General features: G+C 48.7%; 1 protein-coding gene across 1 annotated transcript in view; it reads left to right on the top strand.

Annotated features, from left to right (window-relative positions):
- LOC118770086 (plexin-A4) overlaps window positions 1-18,410 on the top strand; it is a 266,079-nt gene that overhangs the window by 19,934 nt on the left and 227,735 nt on the right. The window contains exons 2-3 of the mRNA XM_036517508.1: window positions 2,960-4,287; window positions 16,126-16,308. Coding sequence (XP_036373401.1) covers window positions 3,073-4,287; window positions 16,126-16,308 — 1,398 coding nt within the window. The 5' untranslated portion in view covers window positions 2,960-3,072. The remainder of the gene's footprint in view (window positions 1-2,959; window positions 4,288-16,125; window positions 16,309-18,410) is intronic.

Below are 18,410 nucleotides of genomic sequence, written 5' to 3'. Positions count from 1 at the left end.
TTCTCCTGAAGGACTATTTTATTGGTGTCAAACAGAGTGTCGCGGTAGCAGCAGTGCCCTGCAATGACATAAAAAAAGCAAGTGTAAATATCTGGTTATTTGGCGCGTGAGCCAGTTCAGTTTAATCTCCTACCGTACGGTGCTTTTACGTCCAAGGCCGCCGTGTGAGCGAGTTAGTATGTGGCAGCGTGCGCGAATACATTACCAGCCTTTGATGTGTTCGCCCGGCGTGCAGTCTGCAGGTTTTTTTATAGGATTTCTGGAGGTGGATCTGGCATCTGTCTGGCCACCTACAAGACAACAGGACCCCCCTCCCCACACTGCCCCTCCCTCTCAGTATACCTTAGTCATCAGCACAGGTGACTGCAGAGGGACAAATGTACGCTTTGCTGAGGGCACGGGGGCGAGGCGGCGGCCAACTGGCGCGACGGGGGCCTCTTCCGTTGGCCTATCAGAACCCTGCCCTTTTGGCTTTATCACTTGAATTGGAAAATGATGCTCAGGTACGGTCCTACGGTTATGACTATGCTTAGAGTCCCTGGAAAATAAGACAAACTGTGTAATTACAGCAGACCTCTGCTGCTGTGGTGGGTTTTTTTCTGGTCTGAGACCTGCTGCTTGCATTAGTAGTAGTACGTAAATGCTATGCTTGAATATGCAGGCCTGTGTGCTGCGTGAAATGGCACATGCCCAACATTATTCTGGATTTAATTAATAACATACAACGATCAGCAGGTGAAGACAAATAGGAGCTAAACGAGACTCCCCAATGGGAGAGATAATTAACTGTCACTGACTGATTCGGGGCTGAGTCGTGTATTACGAGGGTGCCAAAGCCAGCGGGTTATCCTCTGTGTGTGTGTGTGTGTGTCTGTGCATGTGTGTGCGCAGTGCGCACATGTGCATATGTGTGTGTATGCATGTGTGTGTGCACATAACTTTCACAGTGGTATTAACACAAACACTGTCTGTCTCACGAACACGTACACACAATTAAAAGTCGCACTACTTGCATTTTGAGATGTGCTGGAACACTGCCATACATTACATAAAATCAATGTGCTCTGTGGACTTACAAAGCGCTCTCTCTCTGTCGGCTGTATTGTGAGTCAGAACCCAAGCAGGATGTGTGTTATCAGGGTATTTTTGTTGTGCATAGTCTGCTGGATGAGAAGTTGCACAGTCTGGATAGTCTGAATATATAAAATGCGTTTTTTATTTGACCTTCTGGTTTTTGTCTGAATTTTGCAGTGAATAGCTGAACAGTATCTGTCTACTCTTAAGTGCATTCGCTCGCCTCCTGTTGAATTGCACTTTTCCCTGATCTGCAGTAAGGCTCTCGCCCTCAAATACGCCGAAGCCCACAGACCAACATATCTAATAGAAATCTCCCAGTGAGGTTTTCTCTCGCCGATCGTTTACTCTCCAAGAATAACGAGAGGGAGCCGTAACTGATTACCCAATCACTGAACAAGCTGCATTGCTCCCTGTCGCCCGCAGTGTTTCCATGGCCCGCAGCCCTCCTGGTGCTTCTGCGCTGTGTAGTAAATAACAGTGTTTTTCCATCTGCGTCTGTGGATTCCAGTCAGGTGTTTCCGTGCTGTGTGGTGTATAACAGTGTATATGTGAGTGTGCGTATGTGTGTGTGTATGTTTGCGTGTGTATGTATGTATGTTTAGGTCCTGCTGTGTGTGTGTCCTCTGCAGTCTATAACTGTGTGTGTGTGTGTGTGTATGCGTGTGTGTGTGTGTGCGTGTGTGTGTGTGTGTGTGTGTGTGTTCCTGTGTTAATGTAGGTATGTTTAGGTCCTGGTGTGTGTGTGTCCTGTGCAGTCTATAACTCTGTGTGTGTGTGTCTGTGTGTGTGTGTGTGTCTGTGTGTGTGTGCGTGCATGTTTGTGTGTGTATGTATGTACTGTATGTTTAGGTCCTGGTGTGTGTGCGGTCTATAACAGTGTGTGTTAGATCTCTGAGTACTGTGTAGTGAATGAAAGAGTGGGTGTGTGTCCAGGTGCTGCAGTGTCTGTACTGTACTATAGCGTATGGTGTGTCTAACCGTGCTGGTGATGCTCACCAGGTAAACAAGAGCCTGGAGATTCATCATCACCACCAGCACTCCCAGGTCTTCAGGGAAGGTTAATGAGCTGCTATTGCTCATGGGACCTCTGTGTTTGGTAAAACTGGTCTGATCGTTTCCACTGCTTGTGTGTGTGTGTGTGTGTGTGTGTGTGTGTGTGGTGTGTGTGGGTGTGTGCGCCTGTGTGTGACATCAGGGAGGATGATGAATGGTTCAAGGCCAACCTGTTTCCACCCCTTCTTTCCTTTCCATCTCTCTCTTTCTCTCTCTCTCTCTCTCTCTCTCTGTCTCTCTCTACGGAATTGACCAAGTCATGCAATTTTGCTGTTAAACTGACATCACATCTCTGAGCATGTGCAAAGAAAAGGAGGGAGGAGGGAGGGAGAGAGGGAGAGCAAGATCGGCAGGTCGACGGTCCTTATCCAGATTACAGGTTCCATCTCCAATGGGCTAGCTCTTCCATCACTGGAAGGAATGGGAGGGGTGGAGTCCTCTCAGCCCGTAGAGCGCTCACTGAGGAGAGAGTCAGCCAGAGGGCACAGGGGCTGGATGCATGCAGAGCAATCATACATCACCCAGCTGATAACTGATAACCTCCATGGGAAAAGCATTATCTCACAGACAGTAAGGTCTCTTTGTACCAACAATCTCTCAAATGCTAGCCTCTCCCTACCTCTAATTACACATCACGCTCAGAATTGGTTGGCATGTGTCATGAATGTCAATGTCACGGACTGCCGCGCCATTCTTTGTATGTCTCGTCTCTCTCGCTATTGGTTTAGGTACACGAATTCGGAAATGAAAGTACTGCGCTGTGTGCTGTGTGGAGGCGGTGTCCCGCGTTTGACCTTTAAGCCTTGTCTCCTCTTTCACTGTTTTGCAGGTACACAATGCCCTCCAGTAAAAGAAGAGAGTAAGCTCTGATTGGCTGAAAGTACTGGATCGAGCCGTTCTTCCTCCCTGGGGGAAAGCCGTTCCCCTCAGTCACCCGGAGAGATGGTGTCCCTCATGTGGAGACGGACCTGTTTGGCCTTTTACTGCCTTTTCCATGTCCTGGCGCCTCTGTTGTCCGCGTCCAGGCAACAGCAGCAGCCCGCCGTGCCGAGCGCCGCGGGCGGGGAGTACAGCACGTTCCACGTGGAGAACCCGGAGTGGACCTTCAACCACCTGGCGGTGGACTTCCGGAATGGGAACGTGTACCTGGGGGCCGTGAACCGGATCTACAAGTTGTCGCCGGGCCTGGAGCTGCAGGTGTCGCACCAGACGGGCCCGGACGAGGACAACCGCAAGTGCTACCCGCCGCGCATTGTGCAGCCGTGCGGCGAGCCGCTGGCCCCCACCAACAACGTCAACAAGATGCTGCTGGTGGATTACCGCGAGAACCGCCTGCTGGCCTGTGGCAGCCTCTTCCAGGGCATCTGCAAGCTACTGCGGCTGGACGACCTCTTCAAGCTGGGCGAGCCCTCGCACCGCAAGGAGCACTACCTCTCCGGCGTCAACGAGAGCGGCTCCGTCATTGGCGTCATCGTCTCCTACGGCAACGCCTCGGCCACCGACAAGCTGTTCGTGGCCACTGCCGTGGACGGCAAGCCCGAGTACTTCCCCACCATCTCCAGCCGCAAGCTGGCGCGCAACTCCGAGGACGAGGGCATGTTCGCCTACGTCTTCCACGACGAGTTCGTGGCCTCCATGATCAAGATCCCCTCGGACACCTTCACCGTGGTGCCGGACTTCGACATCTACTACGTGTACGGCTTTGGCAGCGGCAGCTTCGTGTACTTCCTGACGCTGCAGCCGGAGATGGGCGGGCCCGCGGCGGGCTCGTCGGCCACCCGCGAGCAGGTGTACACCTCCAAACTGGTGCGCCTGTGCAAGGACGACACGGCCTTCAACTCCTACGTGGAGGTGCCCCTGGGCTGCGTCAAGGGCGGGGTGGAGTACCGCCTCCTGCAGGCCGCCTACCTGTCCCGGGCTGGCACCATCCTGGCGCGCTCGCTGGGCGTGGCCCCAGACGACGACATCCTCTACGCCGTCTTCTCCAAGGGCCAGAAGCGGCGGCCACGTGAGGCCTCCCAGGAGTCTGCGCTCTGTGTTTTCCCGCTGCGGGAGATCAACGAGCGCATCAAGGAGCGGCTGCAGTCCTGCTACAAGGGCGAGGGCACGCTGGACCTGGCCTGGCTCAAAGTCAAGGACATCCCCTGCAGCAGTGCCGTGAGTCACCTCCCAAACCGTCCCTGTCCTTCATTCAATGAAAGCTGATAAAGCCACTCCAGACTAATGAATCCTTGAACAAACAGAGGCCGGGCACATTTCTGGAATGTTCTTAACTCTGAAATGCGCCAGAAGTTTCATAAAAATGTAAACTTTCAGTGCTGTCACATTCCAGAAATATTTGATAACACATTCCAGAAACTTTTGATAAAACATTTACCCTGCAGTACTGTGACAGTTGCTTTATTTTACTTTAGAAGCGATTTAACAAACCAAGTTGAGTGTTTATCACTTGTAACAAGATAATTAATAATTGTCTAAATGTGTAATTAGACACTTCCTGGTTTATTTGAATTATTCCGTAACCAGTCAGCTTGGAACCCTGCTGCTCGTTTGTCTGGGGTTCACTTTGTTCCCTATTATATATTCAAAGAGACATTCAGGAGACATTTTATATTATTTTTTTTCCCACTGCTGTAAATCCAAAATCCCAAAGCTCATTTTGGTTTTTGCTTAAAAAGTAGCGCAGGCTAAACGTCAACCCTTTAAACCACTTTGATACTAAAAACGCTCGTCATTTTTTTTCCCCCCCATCTGATAAAAAGCAGACAAGCCTGAGAAACAATAAATTGAACCTTCCTCGGAGAGTCGGTCTGTTACGATAATGACATTCCATTCAATAGCAGTCATGGCTAAATTAATCAAGTCATTTTGGAAACGACGCCGAGCGACAGACGTAATTGAATGAGCAGCGCGCCGTTTTTCAACCGAGCGCGCGTAGCCCCCGCGTGCTAACGAAGAGCTCCGTTTTCCCGCGGCCGCCTCAATCGCGCCCGTCGGTAATGACCGAGATGCGTCGTGTGATAAATCTTAAACATGGAGGGGGGGAGATGATCAACCTTGCTTAACGACGCACAGAGAATGCAAACGGAGAGTCGCCCTACCCTCCCGCGCTTCCCGGGCTCGGTACATCTCGCTGTGCGAGGGGCGGCTGGGAGAGGAGATTCGGTGCTGCACCGGCACGCTCCGCGGCGGAGCCGGCGCTACATAAATTAGAGAGGCGCGCGGGTGACAGCAGGGCGGGAGACGTATAGCCAGCATCCCCGGGACTGTAACTATGGCTACTGGCCCTCTCCGTTAGAGGCTCGCGCAAGCCTTTGATTGCAGAACAAAAGAACAAAACAGATTTTTCTGAAGCTTCGCTAAATGATGAATTAAAGGGAGTAGTCACATGAATTATCTCCCAGTGTTCATTCATAGAGACAGGGCAGCTGGGAGCAACATTTCTCCGAATGCGGACACACACACACACACAGACACATGCCCACGCACACGCACATGCACATGCACATACACACACACACACACACACAGATACGTGCATGATCACTCACTCAGTCTACACTCACAAACATACAGTCACACACACACACACACACACACACACACACACACACACATACACACACAATCTCTCTCTGAATGCAGCTCTGTAAACACGCTCTGACTCATAACAACAAGCAGGCAAACGGCAAACAACAACAACAACAGCAAAAGATCAGACTCCGAGTGTGTCGCTCTTGAACGCGTACATTAGCTGGAGAGAGAGAGACCCGCTGCTGAACCCAGGGCCGTGCTGGAGATGTGTCTCTGATATAACACCAGCGATTTTACAAGAATCTCGAGTCATTAGTCTCACATGGATTCGTTCTGTACATTAAATAATGCATGAAGTGGTGCTGCACCTGCATGTTGGCAGGATTTTGTTTGGCTCATCATTTTCACAGAGCTGGAGGCAAAGACGCGGCACCAGGCAGGCTGGAGCGGTCTCCGAGAGGCCTGCCTTGCCAGGCTTAGCGTTCAAACACAGGGCAGGAGTGTGATGACAAGGGAACAGCATTGTTTTTTTTTTTAACTTTGGGCTCAGAGTATTATTTTTCTGTTGTTTACACGGCTGCTCGGTTTCCGTTGTCAAACCCTGTTGCCAATGAGAAACATCACATTAGGAATCTGGCACAGTGAGTACAGCAGCAGTGTGGAGCAGTGGTCAGAGCTGCAGTGTGGAGCAGTTTTCAGAGCAGCAGTGTGGAGCAGCGGTCAGAGCAGCAGTGTGGAGCAGTATTCAGACCAGCAGCATGGCACAAAGGTCAGAGCAGAAGCGTGGAACAGTAACTAGAGCAGCAGTGCAGAGCGGCAGCCATAACTCACGGGTGCCAAACCGGGCCTGCTCACCGCCGCTGTGTTTTAGAGCAAATTGTTTTACCTCAATTTCTCCTGTGAAAAATCTCTCGCTGGGTAATTGGGCCAGAGAATGTGTAAAAGATGTACCGCTGTAAGCATCGTAATTTGCCTGGGATACGGCCGTCTGCCAGAGAGGCGAGCCCGGATAATGTAATGAAGGAGTAATGTAGGGCTGTGGGCCCGCTCTTCCAGGGCTGATATGTGCAGAGGGTGACACCACGCAGAGATCAGGTTACACAGATGAGGGAGTCGCTCTGTATAACTAGCTCTGCTTTTCAACTCCTCTGTCTTATGTTTGACACGATGTGTTTTTTTCCCCCCAATTAAAACAAAGCAGAACAGCCCTGAAGCTCATTAGGGGAAGCTGGGCTGCAGCAGTGACGGGCACAGACACAAACACACACACATACACACACTCACACACACACACATACACACACACACACACACACACACACACACATGGACATATACACACACACACACACACACACAGACATGAAAACACACACACATACACATGGACATACACACACACACACAAAACACACACACACTCACAAACACACTCACACACGCACACACACACTCACACACGCTCACACACACAGATGGTTGCCCACCTCCAATCATTATAACCGATGCGAGCGATTGTGCATTTCTGTATGAGGTTAATGAAGTCCTCCCACACACAGACACACACACGCACACACGCGGACGCACACGTCTGCAGCTGAACCGCATCCAAACGACTGCAACTTCATTAAGTGGAGTCTTTGCACACCCACTTATCATCTGGCTTAAACCATTTTAGCCGGAAGTTTTGACTTGGAGCTCAGCATAATATCTTTCTGAAGTATTTGCCATTAGCCGCCCTATTTACAATCAGACTGACCTTCAGATGTGGATGGAAATAGTCTGTAACATGATTGGTGCTGGAGGATATTGCGACAATAGCATAGGATAGAGAACACTTTAATAACCAGCAGCGGTCCCAGCCATGCACTGTATGGCTAGTGTTCAATGACTCAGACAATGGCCCCAAATCCGTTTCTCTTGCTTTGTATTGGCTTCTGTTCTGGTGGGTACAAACAAAAAGCAACCAAACAAACAGACAGGCTAGTGTCGGTAACCTCTGTCGCTGTAACCACCATTTTCCTGCATGACAACCTGTAACTTACTGTTGCGAGCGTGAAGTAGGAGGTTGCGGTTCATGTAGCGTATCTCATTAACTCTTCCCCTACCATGACTCACCTACTTAGCACCCATCAACAATGACTCGTACATGGCTTCGTAGCTACTGACTCAGTTCATGTTAATTGCTTAGCTCAAGGGTACCACAGCAGAGCATCAGTTAGGGTCTGAATCTGCAAGCATCTGGTTACAAGCCCCACACTCACTCCTTAACCCCATCTCCCCAGAGATGCCTACGCTGCCGCGGAGACAAGGACCTGGTGACACTTGCACAGTGCTTTATAGTCTACTTACTGCCATCTTAATATAAAATGTGAAGAGCAAGGTTTTTGACTTTGTGTTTGTAGAAAAATATGGTCGCTCTGACATAACCTACCCGGGGGGAATATTCTGAAAGGGGCTCTGATGTGCGGCCGGGCTGGAATAAATCACACACTGCCTACTCAACAGTATCTGTCTGGAAGGACCTGCGTCTATAGATCATCGTGAAGTGACATTTGACCTATAAAAACGCCTGCTTGCGATGTTTGCCCCGTCAGCAGAAAACGCTGACAGGAAATGCAGTAAATTCCAGCCCAGCCTTCTGTCCCTGTAATCCGTGTAATCACAGGTACCTCTCCCAGTGTATCTGTTTATTCATGTGATCATAGGCACATCTCCCAGAGTACCTCTTTATTACATTTCATTACATTACATTCATGTAATTATAGGCATCTCTCCCAATGCATCTATTTATTCATGTAGTCATGTGCCAATCTCCCAGAGTATCTCTTTATTCACATAATAATAGGCACCTCTCCTAGAGTATCTCTTTATTAATGTAATCATAGGCACCTTTTCCAGAGTATCTCTATATTAATGTAATCATAGGCACCTTTTCCAGAGTATCTCTTTATTCATGTAATCATAGGCACCTCTCCTAGAGTATCTCTTTATTCATGTAACCATAGGCACCTTTTCCAGAGTATCTCTTTATTCATGTAATCATAGGCACCTCTCCTAGTGTATCTGCTTATTCATGTAATCATGTAATCTATCTGTCCTTGTATTTATGTAAACATGGACACCCTCTGGAAGTCTATCACATCCCTAAATGTGAGGACATCCTCAAAATGACTTGAGCCTCACGATTACCGCTCCTAATGATCTGCAATTACACGTCATTAAAAACCCAATTACAGACTGCTCTTCTGCATTTATCATTCACACTGGTGTCCCGTTTTAAATTATTTCTGTTTAATCTGAATTTTTTTAAGAGTTCATTACACCACTGCCTTTCTTTTTGCACTTGAAAGCCGTTCTGAAGTCCTCACTGAGTCAAGATTGTATTTAATGTTATTTTTATTAGAATGTTCATATGTTCTTTCTCTTTTTTTTCCCTCCTGGTTTTATCAACCCTTGAATTCCTGCCTGTATCAGTGTGAACATCTCAAGGAGCCGCAGTGATGTGGTTTTAATCAGTGGCAGTGAGTCAGTCCCTCCAAAGCCCCGAGTACTTCTGGCATTAAGAACTTAGTCATAGAGTTCATTCCCCATTGTAATTAATTCTCCATACATAATGATACAGCAGCCATCGCAGTCATCACAGTGGGACCACTTTATTACACCATAGCGCGGTCGCTGTCCTCGCTCACCACAGAATCAGGTGTGACATCCTTTCTGTGTTTTCTTTTACAGCCACCCGAACCGCTGGGATGACTTTATCGTCTCTTTTCTCCCCAAATATCGCAGCCTCATTAGCTGTAGCCCGACTGCGTGTAGCGTGCCCGGCTCCGTCGAGCTCACCTCATCGCTGACAGGCAGGATCATACATAAACATGAATTATGAAGACAACCTAATACAAAACACATCCATCATCTCCCGTTCTTCTCTCTCTCCTTCTCACACCCTACACCCTTGCACGTGCAAGACGCACGTACACAGTTTAAGAGCTCTATTAAAGACCCCCCCCCCCTCCCCCCGAAACAATTCCCAGCATGCTTTGCACCCCTCAGATCCTATTGATTGTTGGGTTGTGATGAGGCGTTCTGGGAGGGGGCTGACATCACTGGAGCTGGCTTGTTTGTTTCCCTCTGGGATACGGATGAGTTGAAATCCCTCCCTGGGTGGGTCCCAGGAGGGCAGCTTCAATGGGATCCAAACTCAAAGGAGGGCCCTCCCTCCCCCCCCTCCCTTCTCACCATTCTGCAGCATCTCACAGAGAGGCATTTTGATGCGGGCGATTTCCTGTTGCTGAGCAGTAAAACTGCCCTTCAAGGCGTACCCTTCATGTTTTGAGGGAGTCAGAATGTGATTTCTTCTTTTCTCGTGAAAAACTTCAGAAACCTGTTATTTAATTTCATGTCAGCTTTATCTGCAGAGGTTCAAAGTTTCCATTCAGATTGCAGTCCTGACGGAAGGAAGCCCAGCAGTGGCTCGGCTTGGGGGACAGTTATGGGAGCTGGAGAGGGTGGACTACTTGTAGGGTATTAGGGTCACATGTGTATAGAAGAGGTGAGCTGTCATTAGTACACTGCATTAGGGGAGTGTGAGATTTTTAGAGCCCTAGATCAAGGGGGTTTTGAGGAAGATTGAAGGGGTATAGAAATGGTGGATGCTGCCTAGGGCCCTCTCTTGAGGGATTGTGTAGAGTGGATTAGGGAAGGTCCCCCTTAGGGCCCTAGATTATTGTAGTGTATACTGTAGAAGTAGGTGTACTTGTTAGGGCCTTTGAATGAGGGAATGTCAAAATGATGAGTATTGTTTAGGGCCCTCGGGCAGAAAAGTGCAGGGAAATTACAGGCCCTCGCTAGGGCTGTTGGGTTGAGTCTGCGTGTTTGAGTGAGCGGTCAACAAGTCAGGTGAGAACCACACAGCGCAGACTCAGAGCTGTGGGGACCTAGAGGAACCGATCATAACGTTGAGAGGGGATGTCACTGCATGAGGGAAGCAAATGAACAGAGAGAGAGGGAGAGAGAGAGACAGAGAGATAAAGAGATAGAGAGGTGGCGGTTATGATGGAGAGAGCGTGCAGGGAGAGACGTTGGACAGCTCCAGGGGAAAAGAGCGGCCGGCATCTGGTCCTGCGCTCTGTCATCCGTGCTCGCCATGATGGAGGCCGGGACGGATCAGCGCACTCACCGAGCTGCGGAATCAGAGAGGAGACACTCTAAAACGCCCTCTTCACAAGCTTATCCATCTCAGATAGGAGGGTACCGCCGCCTGTTAGCTGCCAACAGAACAACTCTCTCACACAGCTCCTGTGTTTTTATGTAAACTCTCCTCACCGCAAGAAAGTATACCTTCAGAGAGAACACTAAATCCAATAATTTGTTACATTATCTTGTGATTTTTTTTGTTTCTCTAAGTGTAATCCATGCTGTTATATTTTTGAAGTAATCATGTGTTGTTATAATTATAGACCTGAGCCTAGTGGGTCGCCATGCCAACATCATTAACAATGTCAAACAATACTGTGCGAACACCTTGAAGTACAGCAAATGAAAATACAATTATGAGGTTGGCTTGTTAATACAGAGGTTTGTGTGTGTGTGTGTGTGTGTGTGTGTATAATAATTAACATTGCTCTCTTAGGCTACAAGCCATCAGTACCCACCCCAATTACACAGTTACAGACTGTAACCGACCATAACATCTACCTCCTAATTGTTAACTTTGGCTTCCCCCCGAGTGGCCTCTGTTTTTGTGTAGGTTGCCCTGGGTGAGGTCCTCTCCCAAACAGACGACTCTTGAGTTGTGTGTGTAGCATTCTGATTTACAAAACCCATCACAGAGGATTGCAAAGTACCTGTGACTTCACGTAGCACTGATTCAAAGCGCCTCCCCGCAGGATGCTCAAAGAAACAGGCTGGAAGGTGCATCAAAAGGCATTCAGGAAGAGAAAATCTGAAAGAGGAAGAGTGATGCAGCTGTGTTAATCATATTGAGAGTACGCTCTCCTTATGTGCTGAGCAGCGCATTGCCACTGTGCACTGCGGGAGAGCGAGAACCTTAGGGACCGTTACTGAGCAAATGAATAAAAAAACATACAAAATAAACGTGCACACACACACACACACACACACATACGTACATCTATCTATATATGCTAAACAGAGAGAGAGAGAGGGATGGGGAGACAGAGATGGAGAGAGAGGAGGGAGAGGGTTGGAGATTATCAGTGACTCCACGATGGGGAGCAGTTCAGCGCAGACTCCAGAATGCCATGCTGTGTGTTTCCCTAATGAGAGCGTGTCAGGGCCCTGCGAGGCGGACAGACAGGAAGCCTGTTTCATTAAACCGCGGCGGCGCAATCGGCGCGTTATATGGCAAGGCTGAACCCCATTGAGCGCAGGAAAGGGTAATGCACCTTTCTCCCCCTGCGCGCTGTTAATACTGCTCTTACGCCTCTTTCTGAGGGACCCCGGGGCTATAACGCCATCCAGTTATAAAAGCAATAGTCTCAGCGCCCACCTCTCGTCACGGCTAGGGCGAAGCCTTTCCCCCTCATCTTATACAACCTTCACGATCCCCTTTCCAATTTGCTCCCTGATAAGCCTTTTAACCCTTGACCTCCAGGGCTATGAGGCTGTTTGGTAACCGGGGGTAACCGTGATGGGAATCATCTCAGGTCTGAGTGAGGAGAGGAGTTTTTACTGGAGTAAGCAAAAAGGGTTGGGGGGCAGCGGGGGTGTTGGAGAGGGTGTGTGTGTCTGGGGGGAGGGCGGGGGGCAGTGCCGATGATGCATGATCTCCAGGAAGGACAGGGGACAGGCGCAGAAAGGCTAACATGGCTGAGAGCAGATATTTCATGTAGCTACACTTTTGTAACAAGGCCCTCCACTCTAAATGAGCCCCATTAGTCTGGCCTGGCAGGCAGGGCCCAGTGGGCTGTAGTGCCGGCTGACAGCCGAGTATTTGTAAAGGTCACACGTGCAGAGGAAGGGACAAAAATACATCACCCGTTCCCACCTTCCCTCTCTCCCTCACTCCCTTCCTTCCTCTCTCCCTCACCCCCTCACACCCCATTTCTCTCCCCTTCTCCCTCACTACCCATATACCAATATCATATTCACCCGATTCCCTTTCCCTTATGTCCCTCACTATCCTCCTCTTTCCCTTTCTCCCATATGCCCTATCTCTCTCTTCTGTCTGCCTCACTATCGTCTTCTCTGCCTAACTCCCTTATGTCCTCTCTCTCTCTCTCTCGCTCCCTCTGTTTCTCGAGTTAGCTCTCCACTCTCTTCCTCTTTCTCCCTGTCTCCCCTGGGACATGCACGCATGGCAGGGTTTTTCCACAACCTCACAGCATTGAACAGGAGAGTCACACAGGCACCTGCCCGCCCCAAACCCGCACCTCCCCCCCCTGCCCGTCCGGCGGGAACCATGGCCCTCCGCCATCAGGCCCCGCGCCGAGGCCTGAATGAGAACGAGCTCTGGCAGAGACAGCACGCCGGAAAAATGCGTACGAACAAACACGGCCCTAACACGCGGTTATGTTTCACTTTAAACTGACACCAAAAGGAGTCCCGTAGCTTTGATAGATCATAGGCATTGGTTAGATCCAGTCTGGGGACATGCAGTGCAGTCAAACACAGCCAGTGTGGCTCTGAGTGACCACATGTCTCTCTCCCACACAGGCACTCTCATTGCACTCTGATAGCCATCGCTGTAACGCTATAGCTCTGTAATCTTGAAGCCTAAACCATAGCCGCGACGCTGCTGGGAAATATTGCGAGTGCGTGCTTCTTGGGAAACGCCCTTTGGAAACGCTCAAAGCCCGGAACGGTCCCCTTTGTGAGGGAGTCGCCAGCACCGCTGAATCAGTGTCGGGCTGGTGCTGGGGCTATTCAGCTAGTAGCCCGAGGGCCTTTTGCGGCCCGCCATGGACTTCCTGCTGGTCCTTTGATGATTGAAAAGAAACGTTATTAATATGCATCGTAAACTGTGACTTCTCGGAAACTCACCACAATGTCGTTCTGTAGGTCCAAGACACTGGCACCACGATCAAATATAATCGTTTTTTTTTCACCCTGTTAATATGTGCTGTTATCGCCGGTCTCCTAATTGTTATTGATTGTGGACCTGATTTTTTTTACCAACAGTTTTATTTGCCTAATAAGCCCTCACGTCTTCTAGATTGATAATTTACCACAAATGAGAATCTGACAGAAGCTAATGAAGATGCTTTAGTCTGAACATGACAAATAACAGCTATGAATATTTTAAGAATTCATCTGCGCTGTTTACAACATAAACTTATTTGCACTTTGTTTTATGAACAGAAACTGGAAAACATTTGGTCCTCCTACACAGTTAGAAAAAAAGTTGATCCCCATGAGAAAATAGTGGAAAAGCCCAGTTATACATTTAGACGCCTGATCACTTTTGAATGCTGTTTGAGGCTTGACTCAACATGCAGATTCTGACTCTCACTCTATGAGTCAGATCTGCAGAATGACTTTCGTTGTACTTAAGACACACACAAGTGAATAGTTTATTTGAATCCACAATGAAGTATACAAGTTAAGATTCAAATATGGGATACGTAGATCCTGTGTTTATTAGCAAACACATTACATTATACATTATTACTGGTCTAATACAGCAGTCCTTGCTTACACATATTAATAGCGTCATCTCTTCCAATAATCATTGAGGCAGAGCAATGTCTTGTGAGCTGTCTGGTTTTTCTCTTTGGCTGCCCTGCCGTTAGCAGTACACACACCATAAGCCTGTGTATATGGCCTAAACTACCAACATTTAAAATGAACGCACACACAAACACACAGACACAGACACAGACCCACACAGACACACACACTCTTTGGTCATAGGTATAGGCCCTCTTGCCATTAGTTGTTTGCAGTTACTGGTTATAGGCAGCAGAGTCAAGCTCTTCAATCCAAATGATCTGCTATAAATCTTACAGAGAGGTATGTATTTAGTCCACAGCATAGCAGTGCGAAGCTGAAAAGCATATAACTACATTTAAATTATCATCAGTGGAGAGCTAGATAATAAATGCTTTCAATAAAGCAAGTAACCATTATTTATGGATTTACATACATTCAAATAACAGAGGGTAGTGCATAGAAGCATCAAATTATGTTGACATAGTGACAATGATGACTACGGTGAGCGCCTTAAAAAGGTTAATTAATAAGCAGATCTGATGAAAGCAAAATATCAAAAGAAAAACAAAACAAAACAGACATATACTCCTGACACTCACGTCTTAGAAAATACACTACAGAATAGCACGGTGCCACCTGATGTAGCCATGTTGTGTGTGTTTGGAGTTGCTCGGAGGAATCTTGTTGGTGCAGCCCTGGCACGGACCGAGGCCCACGCCTCTCTTTAGATGAATGGAGAGTTGAAAGGTCCATATACAGACCTGCCCACAGACATTAAGTAACTGTACAGTATCTCTCTGAGTCGCTTACAGAAGGTGAGCGTCTCTCTTTCATCTCTCTGGTTGATATTTACAGGCACATTAGAGCAGACGGGTTAGCATTCGGCAGGATTGAGATTATCATCACTCCGCGCATAATTCATTTTTTTTATTAGATCACCTGAGTGCGCTCATAGCCGCAGTGGCGCGCCCAATCTTTCAGCGAGTAATACAAAAGACCTGCTTATGACCCCCCCCCCCTGCCCCCCGCACCCTGCTTGCCGAGGCCTGTGCTGCAGCGGGATCGGGACTTGGCAACGCAGGGTTTCGGCAGCGCCGCAGCTAACAGTAACGGCGGTGAGATTGATGCCGTCCCCTGCGCTAAACCCGACATCCCTTTGAAGAAAATGATGTTGTTCCAGACCGCTCTGAGTAGATGGAATAACTAATAACTATCTCGCCGCGCTATCATTTTCAGATCGAGTGCTGTAAATCAGCTCGGGCTCTCGCGTCAAAGTCCGGAGCTACCACCCCCCCCCCCCGCCCAGGAAAATAATGCCTCCTCGTGAGCCTCTAAGCAGACAGAGTAATGACCGCTGTATTGTGGTAATGCTTTCTGGTGGCCGGCTGTAGATCATTCAGGATGAAATGACAGCTTTTTGAATGGCTTTTCATGTATTATTACTCACAGGAATCCTGGTACCACCGTCCAAACCCTTTGGAGAGAGTACTAATTTTTTTTTTTTTTTTTTTTTTAAACAATAAAAACAAAAAGCTGTTCAGGTGAATTAATAACCAAAGAGGTGCTGTATTCAGATCTGATGTATGGGCCTGATTTTGAATGTCAGGCTGGGATTATGTGTGTTCCATTATTGCCACGGTGATGCTCGGCAGTCTGTGGCCTGTGTGGAAATGAATGGGGGGAAGCTAATACTACTACGGTGGGAAGTAATCTAACCTGATGATATCTCTCCCTCCCTGCCCCCCTCTCTCTCTCTCTGTCTCCCTCCCTCTGTCATACTCTCTACAGCTCCTGACAATTGATGACAACTTCTGCGGGCTGGACATGAACGCGCCCCTGGGAGTGTCCGAGATGGTGCGGGGCGTGCCCCTCTTCTCCGAGGAGGCGGACAAGATGACCTCAGTCATCGCCTACGTCTACAAGAACCACTCGCTGGCCTTCGTGGGCACCCAGAGTGGCCGTCTCAAGAAGGTAGGGACCTGCTGGACTTTTTTGATTGGCCACTGACATCAGCGGGCTTTTCTGATCGGTTGCTGATATCCAGGGTGTTTCTCGTTGGATGCTGCCAATGGTTCCAACGCTGGGCATGGAGAAAGTGCTCCTGTGATGGTATTAACTTGGTTTTAATATTTCCATTTTTTTTTGCTTTTTCAGTGTAGTGAAGCTTTAATCGCAAGGGCTTTGTCTGAAGGGTACTGTTATGAAAAAAATTGACAGAAGCAGTTAAGAATGTTCATAACAGCTTAAGACAATATAAGTGCATTAGCATAGCTGTCATCAGCCTTCAGAATGCGGGCGTCAAAGTGCTTTCATAACAATACCCTTTAAGCAAAGTGCTTCCCTTTCTACACCAGGGTAGGGGTTCAGAGAGAGGAAATGGAGTTCAGGTGAGGCGTGTTGGGGTGCTGAATTCAGAGGGTTCATGTGGCAGCATGCATTATGTGTGGTTGTGGAACCACAGGATGTTACAGGTGTCTGGCAATGACAGCTCTCTCAACCACTCTGTTTTATGAAAGAAAAACAATGTTCTCCTTGCTGTTTTTAATGGAGTAAATAAGTAAAGTTCCCCTATCTATCACAGTAAAAAAATGGGTTTTGAAAGAAACAAAAATGTTGTGTAAAAAAGCTCCAGTCGCTCTCCAGGGGCTTAATTTCCATATCTGCTACCAGGCCCTAAGAACAGTATGGAAATAAATCTGTAAGAGACCATAAGTGACTAATGCTTCTCTGAGTGCCTCCCTTTTCATCCTTGCTTATTTCAGAGTGTTTTTCATAAAAGAGAGAGGAATTGCATTCTGATGTGCTGCAGTGGCTGGGATGTTGTACAGTTCTGGTGGGCGGGGGGGGGGGGGGGCTGAGAGTAATTAAAGTGCAGGTAGTTAGCTGGTGTCTTTCCAGTGTGCCCAGTGGCTGGAGGAAAGGCAATTGGGGAGTTTACTGTTAGGGCGTCTCCACTATTGGTGAGATCTCCTTCAAGGCAACGAGTCAGGGAACAGGCGTAGGGTGTGAGGCGTGTCCCTGTAAATTTATGATTACAGTACGCTGTGGTTTACAAGGCTCGCTGGGAACAGAACCAATCCCCAATACTAATGTGGATCTCTGGCAGGTGGGACAAAGTGAACCCATAATGGATGCTCTATTTATAAACAGCTGGCCACATCAGGAATCGGGGTGGAGGTGTGTATTTTTTTGGGGGGGGGGGGGGGGGGGTGTTACCCTTGTATCCCCCTCACCCATGTCCGCCTGCCCCGCGAGACCCAGCCCCGGCGTAATTGGATGATTCGGTGCAGGGCTTGGGCCTGTTGCTTGTTTCCTCTGACACCGATTCAAAGAGCCGTGTCTGAGACTAATCTGAAAGCCAGCCAGGCGGCGTGTGTGGGTGAGGAGGCCTGATACACAGAGAGAGAGAGACAGAGAGACAGAGAGAGGGAGGGAGGGAGGGAGGGAGACAGAGGGAGAGAAAGAGGGAGAGAGAGGGAAGGGAGAGGGTGGGAGAGAGAAAAGGGGAGAGTGAAAGATAGACACAGACACAGAAAGGCACAGAGACTGACAGAGAGAGGGAGGAGAGAGAGAGTGTCTGCTGGAGCTCGCTCCCACAGGGGGGTATCGATGAAACAGGCAGGGGCTAACTCCACCCATGGCAGGGATCCCACTAGCATGCAGTTGCCATTCCTGCGGTGCACACGAATGAGTGACACTGAGAGGTGTTGGCTGAACAGAGTCACCTGTGTGCCCTCAGAGCCATGGCCACGTTGCAATGCCTGCTTTGCGCCTCTTCGGGTCACATCCACAGCACTGGATCCTCCATCTGTAGCTGTCTGCATTACTGTCAGACTTTTTAACTTCCTCATCACTTTGCCTGGAAATGGACCACACAGAGCTGCTTACCACCAGAGCCAAAAGGCATGGACATCAAAACGGTAGTGTGAATAGCAAACAACACTGAACGTGTTGCTCTGTAGCCTTCCCATGATGACAAATGTGCCCGGAGACCTTTAGGGTCCTGTTTATATGATTACCCCTCCGCTGTGCCGGAAGAGCGCTGGTGATGTCACTGCTAGTAAAACAAAGTG

The sequence above is a fragment of the Megalops cyprinoides genome, chromosome 23 (genome assembly GCF_013368585.1).
Source record: "Megalops cyprinoides isolate fMegCyp1 chromosome 23, fMegCyp1.pri, whole genome shotgun sequence".
Classification (NCBI taxonomy): domain Eukaryota; kingdom Metazoa; phylum Chordata; class Actinopteri; order Elopiformes; family Megalopidae; genus Megalops; species Megalops cyprinoides.
Note: the sequence above shows the minus strand (reverse complement) of the source record. Positions and strands in the feature narration are given on the sequence as shown.